Here is a 24327-nt window from a genome sequence, read left to right as displayed (position 1 = left end):
GTCTTTCTCAACATCAGAGCTGCCGAGAGGGGCTGGGCACTCTGTTAGGTAGTGAGCTTCCTGCTGCAAGAGGTATGCAAGGAGGAAATAGGTAAGCAGGGTCTTTACGACACTAAGTTAAGTGTAATCATAGCACTTCTCTCGGCCTCTACCAGCCTGGGTGCTCACAGGCGCCGGGCACTGTGCCATCTTTGCCGGGCAAAGATGCCAGTTTGTTGCACAAACATGCCGGCGAGTGAACAACCAAGAGTCCTGTCTGCCTCTGGGACACCATCATGTCTCTTCCCCGGGCTTCCCCAGGAGCAGAACCTCCTCCCGCCACCTGGAAGCAGGCCCCGCGCCACTCACGCTGTGTGGGGATACACCTGCCCAACACGGCCGCAGTCGTAGATGGTGAAACTGGCCCTGACGATGTTCTGCCCGTTGACCCTCACCGCCATCTCGACGGTTACGTGGTCTGGAACAGAGCAGGGGATTCAGGGAGAGAAGAACAAGGGAGCAGGGGGTCTCCACCGACATCAGAGGCTGTGATATCAGGACCCCCATGCCTGAGATTCCACCACCTGAGAGCCCCCATCTGGCTGTCCCCACAGCCCAGGCAGTGAAGTGCTTACCTTGGTTGGGTGGGAAGGGCGGGAACCGGTTCCTCGGCAGGAGGTTGCAGTAGGCGATCTGGTGGCCAAAGGCAGGGCCCGGAACCCGAGCCACAGTGTGGATGTCGTTTCCATAGTCACAGGCCATCTCCATGCCGCTGAGGCTGGGCAGGCTCCCTGAGATCTGCAGGATCATACCCTGGAGGCCAGGGCCCTTAGCTGGGGGTGTGGGGAACGGGGTGGGGGTGGGGGTGGAGGAAGGCCACTCCCCACACCGCCCCACCCCCGCCCTGTAACCCCAGGAGAAGAGGCGGTGGGTGGTCGGGACTCCACGCCAGAGGGCTGCAGCCTACATGGGCCTCAGTTTCCCTGTTTGCAAAATGAAACTGACCATCTTACAGTAGCCAGAGGCGCTGCATGATGTGGCCCCCGTGACCTCAGACGCCATCCTCTGACACCCTCTCAAATCATGAGTCTTGGTCCCACCTCAGGGCCTTTGCACTGGCGGTTCCCTCTGCCCAGACACTCACCCTGCCTTCCTACCTCTGCTCAGATGTCACCTTTGCAGTGAGTCCCCCACCTCGACCTGGTCTAAAATGTCAACACTGCCCCGCAACCTACTCGCTCTGCATCCGGTTCTCTGCTCTGCTTTCTTTTTCCCTGTAGTACTTATCACCATCTTGGCATTTTATCTTGCTTCGTCTCTCTCCCTGATGAGCATGTCAACCCCTCAAGGACCAGGCGTTTGTCTATCTTGTTCACCTCTGTGTCCCCAAGTCTAGGCCTGCGCGTGGCACAGAGCCAGTTTGCTTGACCAGATGACGTGTGTGCAGGACTGTGACATGTAATGATGGGGAGGAGGGCGCCCAGGTGCCCCAGGGCCTGTCTGGGCCATCAGAGCCATCATCTCCCCCAGGTGACAGAGGAAGATGCCAGCCTCAGAGAAGTCACTGAGGGCAGGGCTGGGTGGGACCCAAGCCTGTCTGTCCCTCAGCCCCTGCCCGGGCCTGGAACACCCCTGCCCAGAGGCTGCCTGCTACAGGTAAGCAGGAGGCTGCGGCAGCTCTAGGCCCTCCTGGACACGGGTGAGGGGGTAGCTACTCGCCCCCATGCTGCAGATTCATGTTTCCCAGCTCGAGAAACAGCAGTCTGGCACTTGGTGGCCAGGATGTGAGATGGCGGGTGCTGGCTCTCCTCCCATCTTCCAATTTGCCCCCCCTCTTCTGGGACTCTGGAGCCCACCCACTTGAATTCAAATCCCAGCTTTGCCACTCCCTCGCTGTATGACCTTGAACAAGTCACTTCACCGCTCTGGCCTCAGTTTCCTCGCCTGTAAAATGGGAATGTTAAGACCATCCGGTCGTTATCGTTCTCGTCATCTGCCTCCAGGTCCCTGGGGTGCTATGCGCAGGAGTCTCCACCTCTCAGGGTTTGGGTGCCAGGTGAAGGGCTGTTCTCCACCCGTACTTCTGAGCCCAGAGCTGGGTCCTGGCTCCCCAGAGACTCACCGGGTACTCTTGGTGCACATCGATCTCGGCCGGCAGGACGGTCATGGCGGGACAGCGGCCGGGGCCCTCGCTGGCACTGGTCCAGAAACGTGGCTGGCTGGAGTTGGCGCAGTCCTGCTGCAGGGTGCACCTGGGGTGGCACGGCGCAGGTCAGGACGCAGGGGGGCTCCCCCGCCCCGACGGCCTCCCTGGCCCAGCCCCCGTCCCAGGGGTCTCACCGCGTCTCCAGGGCACACCAGCCGCAGTAGGCGTCGGCTGCACCCACGCAGTCCCCGCAGGTGGTGTGCACAGCACACGCAGCGACTTTCACCCTGGCCATCTAGAGGCAGAGGCAGGGGCCCAGATCAGAGGGGCTGCTGGCCCCTCCCAGGGGAGTCAGCACGGCGAGGGCTGTGAGAAGCTGGGGAAACTGAGGCTCGATGCTATAATGGGGGACACACAGGGAACAAGGCTGCCCTGCAGAGGTGATGCCTGCGCTGGGAGGTGAGGACGAGCAGGCCGGGGGTAAGGGAGAAGGCGCCCCCAGCAGCAGCAGCAGCACGCGCACAGGCAAGGCAACCAAGAGAGCTCGGCTCGTCCTGGGACCTCGTCAGACCGAGGCTCGGGCCTTACCTGGTGCGACGTCATCAGATAGAGGTAGCCGGGGTCTGCGGGGTCAAACTGCATGACGTGGTGCACAGGCTCCCCGTAGGCCACCGTCACCACCTTCCTGCTCACCACCTGCATGCTCTCGTTCAGGTTGATCTGGGGCGGGTGGGGGGGAGCCGTCAGGGGACGGGGAGCCACGAGGGTGCTCGGCAGGGGGAGGCCGAATGCGGGGGACCTGCCCTGGGGGTAGGGGCTGACCCTCTGCCCCTCTCTCGGGCCCTTCCAGGACTGGCAGAGGGTCACTCTACGCTTTTGCCTCTGCTGTGCCCCCACCAGGGCCTCCCTCGCTGCCCTTCGTGGGCACATCCAACCCTGTGAATAGGTGCGGGCTTCACAGTTTACAAAACATTCTCTGGGAGGCTGTTGGGCATCATGCCAAGGAGCTGGGACTTGGGTTTGAATCCTGGCCTTGACATTTACAAGCTGCACAAAGTACAAGTTGTCCAAGTCACTTCCCCTCTCTGAGCTAATGGGGCTGATGACGATACCTGCCCCGCGTGCCCACACAGTGTGCTAAAGAAGATGCGGCGGAAGCGCTGCCAGGGCCAAGCCCGGGAGAAGCTGCAGAGCCACCCGTCTCATCCCTCCCCTCACACGCCCATCTCACAGATGAGGAAACTGAGGCCTAGAGAAGCCAAGGGACTTGGCAAGAGTCCTAAAATGAAGATGCCTCAGGGTCGTGATGCAAGCCTAGGCCTGTCTGACCCCAGAGTCCAAGGCTGGGGCTGGGGTGTGGGGTCCAATGTCCGGGCAGGAGAAGAACCAGGACTAGCTGGGGCCTGGAAGCTTCTCTGGCTGAGGGCCCGTCTGCATGTCCCCTAGAGGATTGACAATGCCGATCAGAGACCCATCAAACTGCTCTCTTCCGGCTGGTCTCACAACCTCCACGTGCTGCCCTGTCAAGGTCCTGCCAAGCCCTGAGCTGGGGTCAGGGGTCTAGATGCCTCCCTGGGGCCTCCTACCACCCAGCCCTCCTCGGTGGGCTCCCAAACCTTTAGTGGCTCCTCCTGCGTATGGCATCAACTTGCTCTGGCATTTAAGGCCCTGACGATCCATCTCAGCTTACTCCACCAGCCTCACCTCCACCCACTAAACCCGACCCAACATCCCAGCCTCTGAGCCTTTTCCCATGCTGTGCTCCCTTTCTGGAACACTTCCCTCTCCCCCTTGGACCAAGATTTGTCCTCCCAAGGTCTCCAACAAAAAGGAGGGCTTCGCAGATGCCCTCCACACACCCAGTTGGAATTACTCTCTCCCCAGGTTCCCACAGGCTGTCCCTGCCCTTGTGACATCCCTCGTCCCAAGGGGCCTCTTGGCAGAGTCTGTCCCGGGCAGCTTGGCCCCATTCCCACCCCCAGGCATCCAGCAGACATGTTTCCACTCCTTCAGCAGTCTACTGATGGGACTTCCCTGGTGACGCAGTGGTTAAGAATCCGCCTGCCAACACAGGGGACACGGGCTTGAGCCCTGGTCCGGGAAGATCCCACGTGCCGCGGAGCAACTTAAGTCCGTGCGCCACAACTACTGAGCCTGCGCTCTAGAGTCCATGCTCTGCAACGGGAGAAGCCACCACTATGAGAAGCCCGCGCACTGCAACGAAGAGTAGCCCCCGCTCGCCACAACTAGAGAAAGCCCGCGCACAGCAATGAAGACCCAACGCAGCCAAAAAAAAAACCCAAAAATAAAACACAGTCTATTGAGCACCTAGTGTGCTCTGGGGCCTGGGCTGGGTGCTTATGATCTAAGCCCCAAGCTGGGCAAGTGGGCGGGAGATGGCCCAGCACAGCGCAGCGTGGAGGGTGAAGAGGTCCAGGTTGAGGGGTGGGGTGGCTCTGTGCTGACTGGACCTGAATTCAACCAAGGCTCTCGCTGTGTGACTTTGGGGCAGTTGTTTCCCCTCTCAGAGCCTCAGTGTCCTCATCTGTGAAATGGGGATCATGGCTCTGCCTCCCTTGAAGGGATGTGAGAATTAAACAAGATGATGCCCGTGACACGCCTGTCGAGGCTGGGTAGACAGTGGTGCCTAATAACTGCAGCTTCGTGGGTGGGGGAGACTCCTGGACAGATGGGGAAATTGAGGCTCAGAGTGAGAAGTAACCACCCCAGGTCACACAGCTGGGAGGGGAGGAGCGAGGATACCCATCTGAGTACCTGACGCCAAAACACAAGCCCCACTGTCTGCAGACCCTCAACGGAAGCTCTGAAGGTTGAGGAGGACCCCTGCCCCCTCCCTGCTCCCACACCTGGCATCTCCCCCAGAGGGCCAGGCGGGCTGGGACTCTGACCCCCACTGCTCAACCCCAGCCTGGGGCGTCTGCCCAGGGAACTGAGGGAATTGGATTATCGGATCTGAATCAATTAGGCCAAGGCCTGGTGCCGGCTGGAGGCATGCCAGGTGGCTGTCGTTCTGACAGGCAGGGTGTGGTAGGTGCCTGGGGGGCAGGTTCACGCCCTCACCTGGAGGCCGCTAAGTGGGGAAACTCTCACCCCTTCCCAGCTCCAGGCAACTCAGGGCCGGGCATCATTACCTCCAGAAACCAGTCACTTTGGTTTCGGGCTGGGGCATCTGCAGAGGGCGGCCAACAGAGTGGAGGAGGAAACGGGAGGAAGAGTCCCCACTTGCCAGGCTGTGGCCTCCCCCTGCCCCTTGAAAGTCCTACAACAGTCTCAAGAGGCCAGAAGTGCAGCCCTTAACAGATGGGGAAACTGAAGCCAGGAGAGAGAAAGTTCACTGCCCAAGGTCAAACAGCCTGCAAGCGGCAGAGCCCAGAGACCTGAACTCAGATCCACCCGGTTTCAAAACCCCAGTCCTGGAGCCCTGAGAGAAGGGCCCCCGCTCAGCCCCGGTTCCCTCCTCTGCACGACGGGCACTTACTGCTGTGAGTAAGAGTGGAAGACGCAGACGTGGAAGACGCCGCCTTATAACCCGTGGGCCCCTCCCCCCAACCCCTGCCCCCTACCCCCACGGCTACCCCCCCAGCCCCAGTCCTACCTTCAGCAGCCGGCCACTGACTGTGCCCAGGAAGACCACCGTGTAGTTGCCCACGCTGGCCACGGCCACGGAGGAGAGGCCCTGGGCTCGGAACACGGGCGAGGCCTTCAGGGGCTGCAGGATGGATAGGGGGTGCTGCAGGTGGGCGGCCCCGCAGTCCAGCTGTTCCGGCTGCAGCTGGAAGAGAGACACATGTCAGACCTCGGCTCCGGAACCTTCTCCGGCTCCCTGCCCACATAGCCGGCTGTGGTTTCCGGCCTCAGCATCAGTGCTTTTAAAGTCCTGCTCCTGTTCTGTATGCCCAGCGCTGGGCTCAGGCCCCAACATAAGCAGGACCCCGTCTCTGGGCCCAAGTTGACCTCTGCCCTCGGCTTCAGTCACGGAGCTGCCCCAAGGAGATGGGTACGTTCCAGGTGTGCAGGAGCTGGACAGGAGGAGTCATGTGAGGAAGGCAAGAAGGCCCAGGGAGGCCAGCCTCTGCCCCAGCTTACCTGCCGACACCCAAGAGGTGTCCCTCCTGTCCCGGCGAGGTCTCCACAGCAATCATGGGGTCTCCTCCCCCCAGGCCCCTGCTCTGACCCCAGCAAGCCCCTCCCAAATTCCCAGCAGCTCGCCAGACCCAGGTTGAGGGCTCCCCAAACTGAGGTCCCTCTCTCCTTTCCCAACACACGTCCCTTCATCTGCCCACAATGCAGATGGGCAAACCGAGGCCAGGTGTGTCCAAATGCACAATCCTGCCATCCACATCAGCTGCACCTCACAGGAGCGGGAAAACCGCGCTGGCACGCCCAGTCTCCGTCATTCCCAGGACTTACGCCCACCTTTTCCACCTTTCTCTGAGTTTTGTTGGTTCTTTCAAAGGTTTCTCCTGCAGTCTCCACAGAAGTACAACACAGGCCTCTAGGAAGTGCCTTTCAGAAGACAACTGTGCAAACTCACAAGGATGCAGACACAAGGGTGTTTTAGAAGAGTGGGGGGTGGGGGCCACAACCTCAGTGTCCACGAGGATTGAGCACATCATCCGGGAGAGCCGCCCCAGCCCTGGGAGACACCACAGATCTGCACTGATTATGAAGAAAGATGTCTGGCTGAGAAAAGTCTCAGGATGTCGTGGGGCCTTTTTGGTAAAACTGGCACATAAACATTAAAGTAACAGTCACGACAGCAAACAATACAGGCCACGTTTACTGGGAACTGACCCTGTACCGGGCCTGTGCGTCAACTCCCTGAATCCTGGCAGCCCTCTGAGGTCCCATGTCACAGACAGGGAAACTGAGGCTCAGAGGGGATGTGGCCTGCTCCAGGTCACCAGCTGCAATATCACGCCACCAGGACTGAAGCGGCCAGCAGAACTGGCTTTGGGGCATGGCTTTAGAGAGAGGTTTTTTTCCCCTTATCTGTGCTTTTTGCAAGCCAAAGCCACTGATGATGTGCCCACATGGGTTTTGTACAAAATCTCAACTAGTTTACAAAAGCAAACCATAAATACCAGGTCCTTCATTCTTGGGAAAATAAACAGAGCTGAGCCCTGAGCCCAGTGATGGGGTGGGGATGGGGACTGCCCTGGGCCACAACTCATGACCCGGTGGCCTTCCACAGGATGGCCAGGAGCGACCTGAGCAAGTCACTTCACTCCTCTGAGCCTCAGTTTACTCAACTATAAAATGGGTGCATCTCCAGCACCTCCCTCATAGGCACTCGGATAAGACAGTTCATCGTAAAGCGCCGGCCCGGAGCGTGGCTCACAGTAAACGCTCCAGAAGTGTCAACTGATACTATCGCTGTTTCAGATACGACAGTCACTGCAATTATTATTATAAAGTGGAATTTGGGGGCAAATCATGCCTACCTCAAAAACTTTCTAACCTGGACCACCTGGGACCACCTTAAGGCAGCCATCCTCTCACTGAGGAGGCTCTTCCAGGCCCCTCTTCTCTGGGCCAACTCTTGCCCTCAACGTTTCCCCCCTGAGCACAGCTGCCAAGCGAGCCCTTTAAAGGTACAAAGGGCTCCTCTGCTTGAAACCCTCGGATGGTTTACACGATACTGAGAATAAACCTTGGATCCTAAACCCTCCCTTCAGGCCCCTGGGATCTTCTGGGCCCAGCCCATCCCATCCTTGCTCTCACTCCTCCACTCCAGCCACACCGGCCTCATTTCTGTCCCTCAAACAGTCCAAGCTGGGTCCTGCCACAGGGCCTTTGCCTGTGCCGGTCCCTCTGCCTGGAATGCCACTGCCCAGACTGTCTTATCACTGGCTCTTCATCTTTCAGCTTCAGACTACCCTGCCTGACCCATCCTCTGTGTTCATCTCTGTGCCCAAGTTGGGGGCCGGCCCTGGAAGGAGGCTGCTGGCCCATCTCCTCAGCGGCCTCTCCTAGCCGTGGTCCCACCCCGCCCCCCGCAATCCTAGGGCTGCAGGGAAGAGATGAGGCGGCTCTACCAGCGAGCAGGCAGGAGAGCGGGCACGTGGGCCCAAGACCTGTCATGAGGATGCTTTTCCCAGGGGTTGTCTAACTCTTCTTCACTGAAATCTGTGGATTACTTGTGTCATTTAGTAATACGTTGTTCTAAAATTAAAATAGCAAACCCTTGCCCAGGGGACAGGCGCTTCCTCCCTGAGCTGTGGGAGGGGTGGGAAGGCAGGAAGGGGACACCTGGAGGGCCTGGGTGACAACTTTGGGATTTTCTGCACTGGGCCCTGCGATGGGGGGTCCCCAGCCAGCCAGAATGGGGGGTTCTGGGAACAGCCGGACCAGGCGCCCAGATCAGGATGATTTGTGGGCCGGGGGTGCAGAGAGGATGAGGTGGGAATGGCTGGGAATCTAGCTCTCGCCTGCCCGCCCTGACGCTCACAGCCATTAATTCTGCACTGGAAGAATTCTCTAAAAAGCCTTTCCTCTGACTTTTTTTTTCTTATTCTAAAAATAAAATTTTAAAAAAATTTTAAAGGAGAAGTAACCCGTTGGCTGCTCTGCGTGATCTGTGCTCTGAGGGGGAAGCTGGCTCCCCAGCCGCCAGGGGAAATCACAAGGCTACAACTGACTCGAAAACGGAAGCCAGACACACGTCCATTGGGCAGGCGGGAAAGGCCTCTGCTGTTGGGGGATGTGGCCCGGGAAAGGGGGAAAGTGGGCTCGGGAGAGCTGGCGGGCCGTCCCGGGTGTGCCCTCAGCCGAACCCGGTCTCCAGGGGCAGTCAGCTCCAAGGCCCAAAATACTGCTTGCCCTGACTGTGTGACACGGCCTGAAATCCCTCCATCAGCACCAGCCCGCCTTCCAGTCTCACTTGGCGTTGGTCCTTCAAAACACAAATTCCTCTGAGAGAAGGGGGAGGGCTGGACTCTCACAGTGGCCTCCTCCAACCCAGAAAGGCCACCTTCCCAAGCACAAGACTGGAGAGCCCCTCCTTGGCTTTTGGCCGTCCTCAGGGTCAAGCCTGACATTCAAGGCCTCTGTGATCCGGCTCCTGCCGGCTGCTCAGGACTGGAGTCTCACTTCTCTCTCTGCCCCGCCCTCAGCTCCGACCACATCAGTCTCTGCAGTTTCTCAAATGCGGCCACACTTTCCTCCTGGGGCGCCTGAACCTTCATGATGTTGTTCCCTCAGTAGCCAACGCCCTTCTCATACCTCTGAGCCCTCTATTTCCCCTCCTCTTGACCCACACTGTTCCCTTTGCCAGGCGCGCCCAGGTGGCAAGTTTTCAGCCAGGTTTCAAGATGCAATTCCAAAAAAACCTCTCCAGCCCTCTGTGACAGCACTGTGCTGGTCACCACCTTCATTTCTCATGGTAGCGTATGCATGAGCTTCTCCAGGGTGGAGACTGTGCTCTGGGGTGAGTGTTTACTAAAGAAAGGAAACTACTTTTGACTAAAGTGTGAATGACTGTATTCAGCTTCTTCTTTTCCAAGCAGAAATAATGAGAGGGACTTCCCTGGTGGTGCAGTGATCAAGAATCTGCCTGCCAATGCAGGCGACACAGGTTTGAGCCCTGGTCCAGGAAGATCCCACATGCCGTGGAGCAACTAAGCCCGTGCACCACAACTACTGAGCCCGCATGCCACAACTACTGAAGCCCACGTGCCTACAGCCCGTGCTCCGCTGAGAGAAGCCACCACAATGAGAAGCCCGCGCACCACAATGAAGAGCGGCCCCCGCTGGCCGCAGTTAGAGAAAGCCCATGCGCAGCAATGAAGACCCAATGCAGCCAAAACTAACTAACTAAATAAATTTATATATATATAAAACAAGAAACAATGAGAGCAACACTGCACTACCATGCTGGGCACTGGAAAACGGAAGGAAAAGTATGGGTCAATTGTATGTCACTGTGTGTGTGACCACACAGGGGAGCCAGGTGTTCAGTGCCAGGAGGCACCTGGCTGCTACTTTCGGTTCCTCTAAGAACCTCAGTTGATCCTTCTCTGAAATGGGATGAGCCACGGGCGGCTGCTAGTCTCAGCTCTTTTCTAGGAGCAGGACACCTCCTCCTTCTCCGCTGGCTGCCTCTGGGGGCCAAAGCTCAGCGCTGCCCACTCTCCCTCTAGAACTCTGACATACTGATTTCACTATCAACTGTAATTGTGTTGACTTTCTCCCCCCGGGAAGCCAGTTGGAGCAAGAGCTTCCAGAGCCCGGCTCCTCAGCCTCCCGCCTCCTGCCTGCAGACCCCACCAAACCTCAGCCCCACTGCAGGCGGCACTCCGAGGAGGATGAGGCGTCAGTGGCAGCCTACAAGACCCGCGGTTCCGCCCCAGGTGTAGACTACACCGGCTGTCGGGGTTTTGTGCTTGGGAAGTGAGGGCACTTTCCTACCTCAAGTTTTTGGTTGTTACCGAACCCCGATCCCGGGAAAGTGAGCTTTCACTGCTGAGGAGCTGAACGCACAGCAATCACCTTGGGGTATTAAGCAGCAGACCGCAGGGCGGCTGCCGCTCACCACACGGGGCTGGGGGCTGCACTGAGCCCCCTCCCACCCACCCTTCCACAGCAGCCAAAAAGAGCTTTTACAACCGCAAAGCACTAAATGTGACGTGGGATCCCGGAAAAGGAAACGGACATTCGTGGAGGAAACTCTGGAGTTTAGTTGAGAGTAAAATACTAATGTTGGTTTCTTGGTTTTAACAAATATATGTCGCATCTGTCATAACGTGTGATCTTAGCAGTGGGGAAGACTGAGGGAAGGGTATGCGGGAACTACCTGTACTATCTTTGTAACTTTCTTGTAAATCTAAAGTTATTCCAAACTAAAAAGTTGTTTTTTTCAAAAAAAGAGGGCTTCCCTGGTGGCGCAGTGGTTGGGAGTCCGCCTGCCGATGCAGGGGACATGGGTTCGTGCCCCGGTTCGGGAAGATCCCACATGCCGCGGAGCAGCTGGGCCCGTAGGACATGGCCGCTGAGCCTGCGCGTCCGGAGCCTGTGCTCCGCAACGGGAGAGGCCACAACAGTGAGAGGCCCGCGTACCGCAAAAAAAAAAAAAAAAAAAAAATGCAAAGCGGCTTGTGTCCCTCCCACAGCTCAACAGCCTTCCATAGATCCCCAGTGCCCTCAGCATAAACCCAAAATTTGCTCCTGGGCCCTCAAGGCCCTGCTCGACCTGGCATGCCCCTCTGTGGCTTCCCCCAACCCCTGTCCTGGCCAGCTCCTTCTCCCTCAGCGTGGACAGCAGAGGAGGGGCCGGGACTGGAGAACGGGGAGCCAGCAGGGCAGTAATGGGGATCTGACGGGCACAGCGTCAAAAGCCAGGCCTAGAAACAGGGCACTAAACTCTGCTTCCTGCAGAGCCTGGGTGAGTAAGCCCTCCCCCAACCTTCTCCCGAAGCTCTGAGGTTAAAGGGGGAAGTGTTCTCCAGGTCTCCAAGGGCACAGGTCAGGCCCAGACTTGAAACCACACCTGCGACTCCCAAACCCAAACTCCACCCAACCTTCAGCCTGTGCGGGCGTTCGAAACACAACGGCTACTGGGCTACGGCTCCAATGAGCTGACCTCTCCACTGAGGGTAAACCAAGGAATGAAAAGAGTCCTGGGCCTACCGCATGCCGGTCCTGGGAGGGGGCAGGACAGACTCGGCTCTGGGGGGCCTCTGCAATGGCCCTCACACCAAGGAGGAAGCTGCCTGTTGCCAAGAAAGGAAATACCAGCACCTCCCAGCTGGTGATCAAGGTGCTCACTTTCTGAAGGGGTGGAGGTGGGGGGCAGTGGGGGAGAGAATGGCCAGCCAGGCCAGAGAACAAGTCAGCAGTCCTGGCTCTGAGTGGGAGGGGAAAAGCAGTGCTTTGGAGAAACTGAGGCACAGAGAGGGGCAGAGGCTTCCTCAGGACACACAGCGCAGTAATTCTCTTCCTGGCCCCAGGCTGCCTGAATCAGGCAGGAAAAACCAACAAGTGGCAATGGGCAGAACAGCTTGCGTACACCCTTCCACAGCTTCAGAAGGGCCTGCCTTGGCTTCCCTGGCCCGCTCTCTGGAGGAGGTGGATTGCCCAGCCCAAGCACTGAGGTCATCCGGGCCAGCTGGGCACCACCTGGAAGGGCCGTGTGGACCAGCCAGCCAGGCCGCCCTGAGCACGATGTGTCCACCCACCCACAACTGGCACTCCCGACCCTGCCGCCAAACAGAACACAGCCTGGAGGGACAGCCCCAGGCTGAGGGCACAGGCTGGGCTACACTGAAGACCTGCTGCGTGCAGGCACGGAGCACACACTCTTGTTGGGTTCCCATTTAACAGACAGAGAAACCGAGGCTCCTGATGTGCCAAGTCTCAGTACTCACTGTGGGCTGCCCCATCCTCACTGAGCCTCAGTATTCTCACCTATAAAATGGGGGCAATAACTGCGCCCACTACAGAGGCTCAGCTCACAGCAGCCCTCAATACTGAGCACCACAGGTGCTCAATACACATTCCCAATTATCTCTGCAGGCCACTGGGCAGAGAGTCGGGGACGCCCCAGGACAGGAGGGCCCCTGGGACCAGCCGCTCCACCACTCCCTGAGATGAGCAGCGCTGCCTTCACCCGGGCTGGGGTGGCTCTGATCGGGGCCTGCCTGGGAACCGCTGCCACAGCCGCTGACTCAAGCAGCCATTGTTTTGTTAGCTGGACACGGCCCCCCAGACACTCAGCTCCCCCTTCTCGAAGCTGTTTCTCATTCTGGCCCAGCCTGGCCCCGTTTCCAGCCCTCTCCCCGAGTCCCAGGGGAGCACAGTGTGGGATGGGCAGCCAGGACTCTTCCCTGGCTGGGGCGGCGCGGGTAGGGGGGTCGTTCCCTCCCGCCAGCTCCAGCGGGGGAGGGGCGGCGGGCGGAACGCGGCAGCTCCGGCCCCTCCTCACCCTGGAAGAGTTTCGGTCCCAGCTTCTTCCCCTGAAGGGACGCAGGCCGGGAGAAGCTGAGAGTGCAGCTGGCTCTCCTGGGGACACAAGGCCTTCCTCCTCTTGGGGCTGAGGGGCCCTGGATACTGAATTCAAACCCTCCTCCCGATCCCCTGGGGGTGCTGGCCTCGGTCCCAGAGTCATCAGACAACGGCTTCTGACCGCAGCCGAGGGGCTCCCAGCAAACATCTCTGGGCCGGGTCCCATGTGCTGGAGACATGGAGGTGACATGGGGCCCTCTCTCTAGCTGTCAATGTCCCGGTTCAGAGACCATCCCCACGTGGGGAAGGGACAGCTTTATAATAGTAACAACACAGTGGAATCAGTAACACAAAAATAATAAGCAGCAATGGTTTACTTTGTGCAGAGACCTCTGCCTGTATAACCTCACTGAACCCTCGCCAGATGCTCATTAGTTGCTGCTACTTTATGGCAAAGGAAACTAAGCCACAGAGAGGTAAAGTGACTTGCCCAGGGTCACACAGCCAGAATAGGCAGAAGTGAGCCTCAAACCTAGGCCGGCTGTGGCTCCAGTACCCTTGTCCTAACCCACAGTCTCTCTGCCCCCTGCTCTGTCGGGTGCAGCCAACAGCTGCTGGGAGTTTGGCCACGTGGAGCTGGAAAGGCCCTGGGTTGCAAGCTGGGGATACTGGGGCCCATCAAGGAGCTAGTCACTTCCACAGGGTTCAATCACCTCCAACACAGACGGTGGACGAGCTCTGAGAGGGGGATGGGGGGGCGGAGGTGACCGCCGATCGCTGTTTAGCTCCTTTCCTGGGCCTGGCCTCCACTTCAAGCCCTCTGCCCACGCCCCCCCCCCCATTATTTACTGATCAGAGCAGAAAGCGCTCCGTGATTAACGCCCCACTGGGGCCTCGCTGGGCCTCGTAATGGAGCTGTGAGCTTCCTCCCTCCTCCAGCGCGTGATTTATCGTGTTTCAGGGTAAAGGATGGTGGACTGGGTGGGGCGAGGCTCACTGGCCCTGCTTATCTCGGTGGCATCGGCATCGAGGATCAGCGGGGCAGTGGGAGAGTGGGCGGTGCAGCGGGGCCCTTCCAGGCAGCCTGCTGGGTTCGGCCCTGGCTCAACACAGGCTTTGGAAAGAAGGAAAACAGGCGAGCTCTGGGGGGAGCCGGGATCCAAATCCACGTGGCTGGCGCCAGGAGACTTTCCGGTCCTGTCCCCACTCGGGGACCAGCTGGTTTCCATGGCAATCCCCACACCGCTGGCAGAGCTGGAGGGCCCCTGGGGAGTCACCTGGTCCAGCCCCAGCGGGGGCTCCAGGAGAGAGCGTCCTGCTCCCGCCAGCACCTGGCAGGACGAATGTGGGCCAGCAGCCACGGGGTCTCCTCTAGAACCAGATCAACTGTGTCTCACTCTTCCCCCAGGCCTTACTGGTTCCCTGCATCCCACAGCACAGTGTCCAAACCCTCGGCCTGTACCCCAAACCTCACATGCTCTCAGCTTCATCTCTGCCTGGTACCCAAACCATGTTCTACCACATCTCTGGGCCTCCGCCTCTGCCTGGAAGGCCTCCCCAAGCCCCATCTGTCAAAGTCCTGCTCCAACAGCCCCCTCCTCCAGGAAGCCTTCCCTGAGTCCCTCAGACTCAGCTCTGCTTTGGCATATCTTCTCTCCTGAACTCCTCCCCGACTGTCTGGGGGCTCCTGGGGGATAGGGGCAGGGTCCGATTCATGCCTTTTAACAGGCTGCCATGTAACAGAGCTGAGCCCCTCCCTGCCACACTCCAGGGAACCCTCCACCAGGAGCACAGACAGGCAGGAGATGGTGCCCAGGAGGTCTGGGCTCTGGTGGGCGAAGGTGGAGACAGCTGCAGTTGTGGGAAACAGGAGCCCTGCACCCGGGGAACCTGGCCCCAGCCTGGGACCACGCTGGGCACAGGGCTCGGCAGCTCTGCTGGCCTCACTGGGAAGTTCTCATTACTCCCCACTGTAGCCCCAGCAGGGGAAGAACATCCCTGGGTCTCAATTTCTTCAACTTTAAAAGGGACCCATTCACTCCATCACTGCGACCTTGAGGGCCTCTTTGGCTCACACCCCTCAGGTCAGCGTTTTCACAGGAACCAGGGAGTAAAGGTGATGAGCACAGGCTCTGACCGCAGACACTCTTCCACCTTTTACCCGCCACGTGACCTCAGGCAAGTCACTTATCCTCTGTGGGCCTCTGTTTCGCCTTCCTGTAGACTTAGCATAACACTCACCCCATTCCCTTGCTGGCAGGATTAAAAGATCTGCATTATACATCAAGTGCTTTTGCAAAGTGCCTGAGACAGAATAAGTTCCCAGGACACAACAATAAAAGTAATAATAACGATGCCAACGGGAGCAGTTCTGGTGACAGAGTGGGGGCTTTCTTGCCACCCCAGAGCCCAACTCAGACTGGGAAACTGAGACCCAGAAAGGGGAAGGGATCCCTCAGGCCCTCATGCTTCTTTTCCATACACAGTGTGTCTGTTCTCCACCCTCCAGCAACCAGAACCCGGAAGCCGGCCTGTTTCCTTAACCTCCATGAAAACCGGCAGCCGTGGCAGTCGGCAAATGAGACTCCTGTAGAGGGTGTTTCTGCAGGGGCTGAGCCAACTCACACAGGCCTCCACTGAACTCCAGGGGTCCCTGTTCGTGTCTCTGCTGAGCCCACTTTACAGATGGGGAAGTGGAGGCCCAGAGAAGGTAAGTGACTTGCTGGAGGCCACAGGGAGGAGGTGCAGAGCCAGGATTTGAATCCAGGGACTTGGTGCCAGGGTCCAGCACTGACCCGTCCACCACTCTGGGCTTGTGTGGGTGTGGCAGGCTTGACTGTGGGCATGGCCAGGGCCGTGACAGATCCTCCACCCTCCTAGCAAACGCTGGACAGTGAGGGGCTGCCCTGGAGGGGAGGCGGCGGCCTGCCCAGCCCCAGTACACAGCACGGTCCAGGGCTGGGGTCAGGGTTGAAAGGGATTTGTCAAGTCGTCCAAATGGACCACATCTCTCATTCACGCACCCAAAGGGCCAGGGGGTCACAATCACATTTTCAGAGATGAATGTCACTAAGTGCCTCCCGGCCTTCCTCAGGAGGCCCCCTCAGCCCCAGCCCCCACTTGTGGCGGGGCCTCTGCAGATACCCTAGCCAGCCTCAGCTGGCTCAGGAACTGAGTCACTGCAGCGGCAGCTCCCGGCTTCCACCCCGGCTTCCATCTGGGGCCTGCTGGGAGGTGCTGCCCCAGAGGGGGTTTTATACAAAGGGCTCCACCCAAATCTCCATGGGATGGGGGGGTAACTGCAAAACCCCCAGCTGAGAGCCCACAGCTAACACCAGTGGCCACCCACGGCAGACTCCAGAGCCAGACAGCCAGTCTGCAGGTCCCTATGCCACTAGCCAGCTGCGTGGGACCCTGGGCCTCAGTTCCCGCATCTGTAAAACTGGGGATAACAGCACTTCCTGCCTCACGGGGTGGGGGTGGGGTGCTGTGAGAGCAAACACACTGGTGCCTGTGAAGGGCCCCGCGCAGCATCCCTGCTCAGAACTGGGAGGGTGGCCGTGGTCATTTTTCAGCCCCAGAGAGCTGAGGGGGCACCCAGCATCTGCACACCCTCAGGCCTACCAGATGCACAGCGTCTCACCATTAACAGAAGCGGCGCCCGGCGGCTCTCTCCTCTGCCTGTGCCTCCCGCAGCTGAGCTCGGGCTGGGAGGCACCTGACACACCTGTGCCTCACCCCTCTGTCTCGCCCACCCCCGCTCACCTTCAGGGCCTGCTTTGGTCCCATCTCCTCCCTCCTCTAAGCGCTCCCTGCCCCAACAGCTGTTCCACACGCTGAGCACACTTCTCTCAGATGTATTTCTCTTCTCCTGGTACTCATACCTCCACCTGCCATTTCCTGGGCACTTCGTATGAGATTTCAATTCAGAAGGAGACACTGTCCCATTTTACAATGAGGCCCAGAGAAGGTAAGTGACTCACCCTGGGTCACACAGCTTACGGGTAGGAGAACAGGACTCACCATCAGCTCTACCCTCACGTACCTGGCAGTTGAGACTGATGACACTCCCAGGTCAGGGAGGTATGTTAACCGTCTCCTGACCCAAGATGTGTCTGTCTCTCTAGGCTAGAAGGTCATCCCAGCCAACCCTGCCAGAGTCCCCTCTCCTAAGTGCCCCTAAGTGTCTCTTTTACCCTCGGCCAGCAGGGAGCTCACTCCCAGCCCCCAGGCCAACTCCAAATGGAAAGCCCATCTTGGAAGCTTATCTCCCTCCACCTCCACCCAGCATTTCAGCCCCTAAATTGGTTCAGAAAATGCCTTCTTGACGACGGGCACCCACCCACTGCATGCCAGTTTAAAATCGCCTGAGGGTTTTTTTTTCCACCTTTACTATAAAAAGACACCTTGAAAATGCAACATTGACATTTCCCTGTCCGTTTTCTTTGTTCTTTTAAAATACAAATATTATGGCCATTCATAGGCCAAAGGGAAAGATTCAGGGAAGGGAGTTGGACTCAGTCTGCCCTCGCCTTGCTGGGTGGCCCTGTGCCTCAGTTTCCCCGCGAGAGCACAGGCAACTTCCCAACTCACTTTCACCACATACGTGAATTGAGAAAAGGGATCCAAGCTACATGCCAGAGGCTAATTTTCTCACTTTCTCTCTCAGAATAGTCCAAAGGCCCCAAATATGCCCAAAGCAATCAGGGACAAAGCTGGGGCCCAAGGCTGGGAGGACAAGGTTCCCTGCCTCTTCACTGCCTTAAAGGTGGTGAGCAGGCGGCAAAGCCTCCCAGGCGGGGAGATGGAATGTCCAAGACCACCCCAAGCGAGGGGCTGGAGCTTCAGGCCCAAGGGCCCAAGGGCAACAGCACGAGGCTGGGTATCCAGAGGCCCGGCGGAGCCACCCTGCTTGGGGGGCAGACATCCCTGGAGAAAAGATGGAAGGGCAGGGTCCTGTCCCCCGTTGCCCAGCCCCACTGAGACCACCTGGTGCTGGAGCAGTCAGGCCAGACAGGGCTGGGAGGAAGAGGGACTCCAGGCCCCTGGTACTCACCCCCGCCCCCCCACCAAACCCACCATCTCCCCCAGAGGCACCCCTGTCGCATCCCCGACTTCCATCCCAATGCCGGGCTGGACTGGGCAAATCCCTTCTCCATCCTGTCCGTCCCCACCTCTGGGGCTACATCCAGTCATCTGAATCCATCCGGAACACCCCCCCGCTTCTTCTCTCTGTGCCCTCAGACCAGGCCTGTCACATCCCCCTAGAACAACACCTGGCCGGCCACCCTACCTCTGTGCCCAGTGCCCACCACACTGTAGGTGTTCAAGAAATATTTGTAAATGAAGAAGTGAACCACTTGCCTGGAAGATGGCGCCAGCCTCCTTCCTACTCTCCCTGCTTCTCCTCTCTCCTCACCAATCACCTAACGACTTTCTAAACTAGCTCCCTTAAAAACCATCACAGCAACTGCAAACACGTGTGCCAAGCACGCTGCTAACTGCTTCACCTGTAGCATCTCATTTAATCCCCACAGAGGTCCTGTGAGGTCGGTGTTTTTATTATCATTCCTGCTCTACAGAGGAAGAAACTGACGTGCTCGTTCAGATCAGATGCTCTGGCTAAAACCCTTCATGGTTCCCCATGTCCCCAGGACACAGTTACGCCTATCCGCACCCGCATGGCAGGCCTGCCCGCCTTTCCCAGCCCTGCTCATAATTCCTGTTTCTCCTCCCCAGCCACAATGACCACCTCTCACTGCTCCAGTCCGTCTTGCTGTTTCCTACCTCCAGGCCTCTGACAGGCGAACAGCCTCTGCCTGGACCCCTCCTCTTCTCCCGCCAGCTTGGTGTGACTAACTCCTGCTCACCCACCCACCTGCGCTTTGACACCACTCTCCCCAGAGGCCTCGATGCCCCTCTCCGGGCTCTGTCTGCCAGGATGGGATCACAGCACCCATCCCTCTGGGCTGGAAGGACCGGCCACATGGTCCACGAGAGCAGACAGTAAGGGAATCACCATTGGTCCCCAGCACACAGCAACACAGTAGGGACTTAAGGAAATGTTTACTGAGGCTGCCATCGGGCGCTAGAGGTGGGGTCTTCACTGTTGCAGAACAAGCCAAAATAGGTCACTGGTTGCTGTCCAGGACCAAGCCCAGACCTGTGCTAATAATGCCCCCCCGGGGTAATAATAACAAGAACAGCAGACATCTACTAGGTGCTTGCTACATGACGGGTACAAAGTGCTTTACGTTAATTAATTCATTTGGTCCTCAGCAATCCTTAGAGATTTACTGTCCCCACTTTACAGATGAGGAAACGGAGGCTCGGAAAGGTTAAGTCACTTGTCAAGGTCACACAGCTGGGAAGTGACAGAGAAGAATTTAACCCTGGGTGCAACGTCCAAGTTCTTAAGACTGTAACTGGGGAGCTGGCAACAGCCAGGAGCAAGAATAAGCATCACTCTCCCACCCCCGACCCGAGGCTTCAGGCCCAGACCCTGGGGCCTGTGCCCACAGCTGGGCGTGCGGAAGGGGAGAGGGGTGTGGAGGACACAGGGAGAATGGCCAAGGAGGGCCAGGAATCCACCCCACCTTGTGGCGGGGGGAAGGCCCTCGAGCACTCTGCCCCTGGGGCTGTGTCCCTGGAGAGGCCCTGCCCCCGAAGAAAAGGGAAGCCCCAGCTCCCTTCTGCAGTGAGTCACTGCACCAGGCCAGGCTGGGGACGGGACCGTGGGAACGAGGACGGTTCCTGCCAGAGGGGGAGGGGGAGGGGGAGACTGTGGCGGCCTGAGGAATCCCACGGATTGCCTCTCACTGAGGGCCTAGATGGACACACAGGCCTGGAAAGGCTCGAAGAAGGCCCTTCCGACAGGGTCTTCCCTCCGTAGAGCAGCGACTGACTCCCCATTCACCTCCTCAGGCTCTGAGACCCCCGGACACAAAGCTTGTGCCCTCAAACACAGCCCACTGGGGCATGTGGCTCTGGGGAGGGGAAGAGTGCATGTCCCAGCTGCAGCGCTGGGTGACCACCCTGACTAAGCTGGCCCCTGCTGGTAGCAGACCGGCTCCCGGGCCAGCCTGCCCTGCTCACCCACCGTGACCTTTACTTTTAGGGCAGCCAGCCAGCCGGGTGGTAGGCAGTGTGAGGGCCCAGCTGCAGGAGAAGGAATCTGCGTTTTCTCAAAGCCCCAGTGTTGGGCACACCCACAGGGGAATAATTAATCTCACAGCTTCTTGCCAGGGCCTGAGAATCACAGAGAAGGGATGGGGCAGAGCCACAGGGAGCCTGGCCCCAAGGAGACCTCCGTAATCACCAGGAGAAGGCTAAGTTCTGCATTTTGAGAAGTTGAGGTTTCCTAAGGGAGTGGCCAAGTCTCCCCTGACTCAGCTCGGGATGGAGAGTGCAGAAAAGGCACAGGGGTCCACCTCCCAGGGCACTCTAAAGAAGTGACCCCTTGCTGATGCGCTTCCTTGAGTGGAACCACACACAGATCCCTCCTGCACCCCCGTGTCACGTCCACCCAGGATCAACACACACATCGATCCCCCCCAACCTGGCCCCCTCGCTCCTGCCCTGCCCAGCCCCAGACACCTGGGCCCCATTCCCCCACCCCAGCTGCTGTGGCCCTGTACCTGGCCCTCCGCGTTCCCTCCAGATCCCCACAGCCCACTCAAGCGCTACATGCAGTCCTGCTCACGTCCCTCCACTCTCCTGGAGCCGGCACCTCCCCACCCCAGTCGCCAGGACTCCTCCAACACACACACTCTGAGTTCCACATCTGTAAGGCGGCAAAGGCTCTGCGGCACCACGAGCACAGATGCTGAGACCGGACAGCCTGGATTCAAATCCTGCCTCTGCTAGTTCTGTGGGACCTTGAGCAAGTTAGTGAATGTCTCTGTGCCTCAGTTTCTTCATCTGTAAAATGGGGACGAGAACAGAGCCTAGCTGAGAGGACTGCTGTTAAAACCTAGAGTTATGCCATGTGATGCGCTTAGTAGGCATTCCACAAGTGTGACTGCCTTCCTCGTAGCCCCCAGGCCTGGTGCATGCTACATGCTCAGTAAATGTGTGTTGGATGAATAAATAAAAAGCTGGCCTCAGGAACACACCCAGTTGCCAACCAGCAGCCTCCCCAGAGTGCCTACTGGTTCCCAAACACCTATGTCCCCTGCCGCACACATCCCACTGTGCACCCAGGCCTGCCCTGTGGAACCAGTGTGTCCCTGCCACACGCACCGGCCTGCCCGCACGCCTGTGTGACCCAGCTCAGCGACACACAAGTCTGGGGCATACACCTTGCTTCCCCTCACCCCCCATGTGCAGGGCCCTGATGCACGCCTGCGTGCCTCCCTGCACACCTGCCACACTCATGCACTCACCTGTCAACTCCCAAAGGCAGCCCTCACGGGCTCATGCAGTCGGCCCAGAACATACCTTTGGTCAGATGCTGCACTCACTTGCTGTGCACACAGCCCACTGCTGCGACCCTCACTTGCACAGCCGGGATGTATATGCACCTTCGTCTCTCTTCAGCGCACACCTGGGTACCCATCCACAACCCGACCGCCCCGCACACCTACATATGTGCACCTGTAGCCCAGCACTCATTTGAGTGCCCAACGCGCACACCTAGGCCATATTCACAGCAGTGGCCCCCACCTCTGCTGACACCTGTATCCTCGCGACTACACCTGGGTCCCCGCAAATGCACCTGTGGTTCAGAGTATACACTTGAGTCTCCATACACGCACATCTAGGTAACGACACACTCACACGTGTGACCCGCTCAGCGCACAACCTGCCCAGTTACCCGCACGCTCTCTCTCCAGCCCCCTGGGCTGGTCCCCAGCGCCCCCGCTGCCTGGGCATACCTGGATGTTGCGTTTGCGCTCGCAGGCCGGCCCGGTGCCCTGCACCACGCTGTCGAGCACGGCCACCACGTCGGGTGCGGGCTCCACGAAGCAGGCAGTGCGCGCGGCGCGGATCGCGGCTTGCACGTCGGCGAAGCGGAAGGCACAGAGCGCGGCCGGAGCCGTGCGGGCCGCCGGGGCCCCCTGCGGCCGCTCGAAGACCGCAAAGAGCAGCTCGCGCGCGGGGAAGACGGATACCAGGCGGCTGTAGAGGTCGCCGCGGCCCGCGCCGCCCGCGCACTGCAAGCCCAGCTGGATGTAGGACTCAGTGAGCTTCTTGGCGTCGCCGCCGGCGCCGCGGGGCAGGCAGATGCGCGCCAGCAGGCTCCGCGCCTGGCTCTCCTTGTCGCCCGCGCGTGCCTCGCTGTTGAGCGCCAGGTACGCATAGGTCTGGGCGCCCGGCTGCGGGTCGGGAGGGTGCAGGAAGGCGCGAACGAAGCCCAGCTTGTGCTGCTCCTTGGCGCCCTGCTTGATCTTGAGAATGTTATCGTCGGAGGGGTTGAGGTCGAAGGTGAAGAGCTTGGCCAGGTCGCCGCGCGCATCCAGGGAGCGGATGGCGATCTCGGGCGTGTTCTCGAAGCGGTGGTCCTCCAGGCTGCGGTTGCGTGGGAAGAAGGCGCTGCCGTAGCCCGTGTACGTGGCGCCCACGAGAAGGCGGCTGCCCCCGGTGCCGACGGCCGGCGGCAGGACCAGTCCCACGGTGGACGCGTTCGGGTGGTTGGCCGCCACGTTCAGCATGCTAGGGAACACCGTGACGGGCTCGGCGGGCGGCGCGGCGGGCGGGAAGTGCACGGCCACCGCCGAGATGTTGCCCCGCCGCCGCAGCTGGCAGAAGCCCTGGTAGATGGAACCGCACACGACCACCAGGCCCTGGCCGGGGTCCAGTTGCAGGATTTTGTTGTAGTTGTCGGTGAGGCGCCGCGGGTGCTCGCACGAGGCCTGCGGCAGCTGCGGGGCGTGACACAGCGGGCTGTCGGCCACCGGGCCCACGGCCGCCTCGGCCTCCAGGCTCAGGTTAGCGCCCGACAGCTGGTAAAGGCGGTTGACGGCCGCCAGGTACACCGTCCCCGCCGCGCCGTCCAGGGCAAAGTTGTTGGTGGGCGTGGGCGAGGGGAACCGGCGCTGGATCTCCAGGGCGCCTATCCGCGCCGCCCCCAGGAGCAGCAGCAGCAGCAGTGGCGGGCACGGCGGGGCCCAGAATGGCGGGCGCGGCGGCAGGGGGCTGGCCGCGGCGGCCCGGGCGCTATGGGGTGCGCCGCCCGCGCCGCGACGAGCCATTCGGGCGTGCGCGGGCTGCGCGGCACAGCGAGTGCATGGGGCGCGGCGCGGCCGGGAGCCGGGAGCCCGGAGGCGCAGGAGGCGGGGGGCGGGCCCGGGCCGCGAGGCGCTTCCTGCCCGCGCCAGCCGCCCCCGGCCCCGGCGCCCCGGCCGGGCTCAGCCGCTCCGCTCAACCCAGGGGCGGGGCGGAGGCGGCTCCTGTGCGGCCACGCCCTCGCGTCCCGCCCCCCGCCGCGCCCGGCCCGGCCGCGCCCCGCCTCCGGGGCCCCCGCCCGCCCCGGGCCCACCTCCCCACGCGCCCCGGGCCCCCGCCCCCGCTGCCCGCCGGCCCCGCCCTCCGGGCGCCGGGCCCTTGCTGAGCTGTTGTTGGGTCTGGCCGCGCCCTCCAGGACCCTCCCGTGCGGCACCCGCGGCCCGCGGCTCCTTTCCTGGAGCTGCCTCCGCCTCCGTCGCTGGTTGCTTTAGTTCCTTCTCCCTCTTGGCCGCTTGGCCTGTCTCTCGAGCTTATTTTTTCCTTTTCTGTCTCTCCCTCCTTCTCGGTAAGTGTCTCTCAGTGTCTCCCTGTCTCTGTGTGTCCCGCCCCCCACCCCAACTCCGTGCGTGCTGTCTCTCCTTTTCTCAGTCTGATTCGCTTTCGCTCTGCCGTCTGTTACCCCGCCCCTCCCCTTTCTCCCCTGTATTCTCTCTCCCCCTTCTCTCCTGTGTTTCTGCCTTTGGCTCTCTCCCCCTCTCTCCTGGTTCCCTCCGCGCCCGCCCCCTCGGACCCTCTGTCTCTCTCGATCCCTCTACCCCCTCTCTCCTCCACCTCTGTCCACCTTCCTCTCCCCCTGCCCTCCCTGTCTCTCTCCACCTGACGCTCCACTCCCTGTCGCAGGACACTGTCCAGACCTTAGATCCCAAACCATGGACACCCCCAGGGTCAGCTGGGCAGGGGGCACTGCCCCCTCAGATTCCAAGATCCCCAGCCCGGAAAGGGGTCTGACAAGTGGCAGGGACCAGAGATCAAGGGTCAGACATATAAATCAGGGAAAAGTGAAGAGGAGCTTT

At 59.9% G+C, this 24327-nt stretch overlaps 1 protein-coding gene across 1 annotated transcript in view; it reads right to left on the bottom strand.

Annotated features, from left to right (window-relative positions):
* PLXND1 (plexin D1) overlaps positions 1-23386 on the bottom strand; it is a 51201-nt gene extending 27815 nt beyond the window's left edge. The window contains exons 1-7 of the mRNA XM_082847637.1: positions 21964-23386; positions 5742-5918; positions 2714-2845; positions 2320-2420; positions 2102-2231; positions 615-792; positions 349-457 (exon numbers count right to left, since the gene is read on the bottom strand). Of these exons, the coding sequence (XP_082703763.1) occupies positions 349-457; positions 615-792; positions 2102-2231; positions 2320-2420; positions 2714-2845; positions 5742-5918; positions 21964-23280 (2144 nt within the window). The 5' untranslated portion in view covers positions 23281-23386. The remainder of the gene's footprint in view (positions 1-348; positions 458-614; positions 793-2101; positions 2232-2319; positions 2421-2713; positions 2846-5741; positions 5919-21963) is intronic.
* Positions 23387-24327: the final 941 nt, after the last annotated feature.

The sequence above is a fragment of the Leucopleurus acutus genome (assembly GCF_964270905.1).
Source record: "Leucopleurus acutus genome assembly, chromosome: 10".
NCBI lineage: Eukaryota > Metazoa > Chordata > Mammalia > Artiodactyla > Delphinidae > Leucopleurus > Leucopleurus acutus.
The sequence above is the reverse complement of the archived record's forward strand: the minus strand, read 5'-3'. Positions and strand labels throughout refer to the sequence as shown.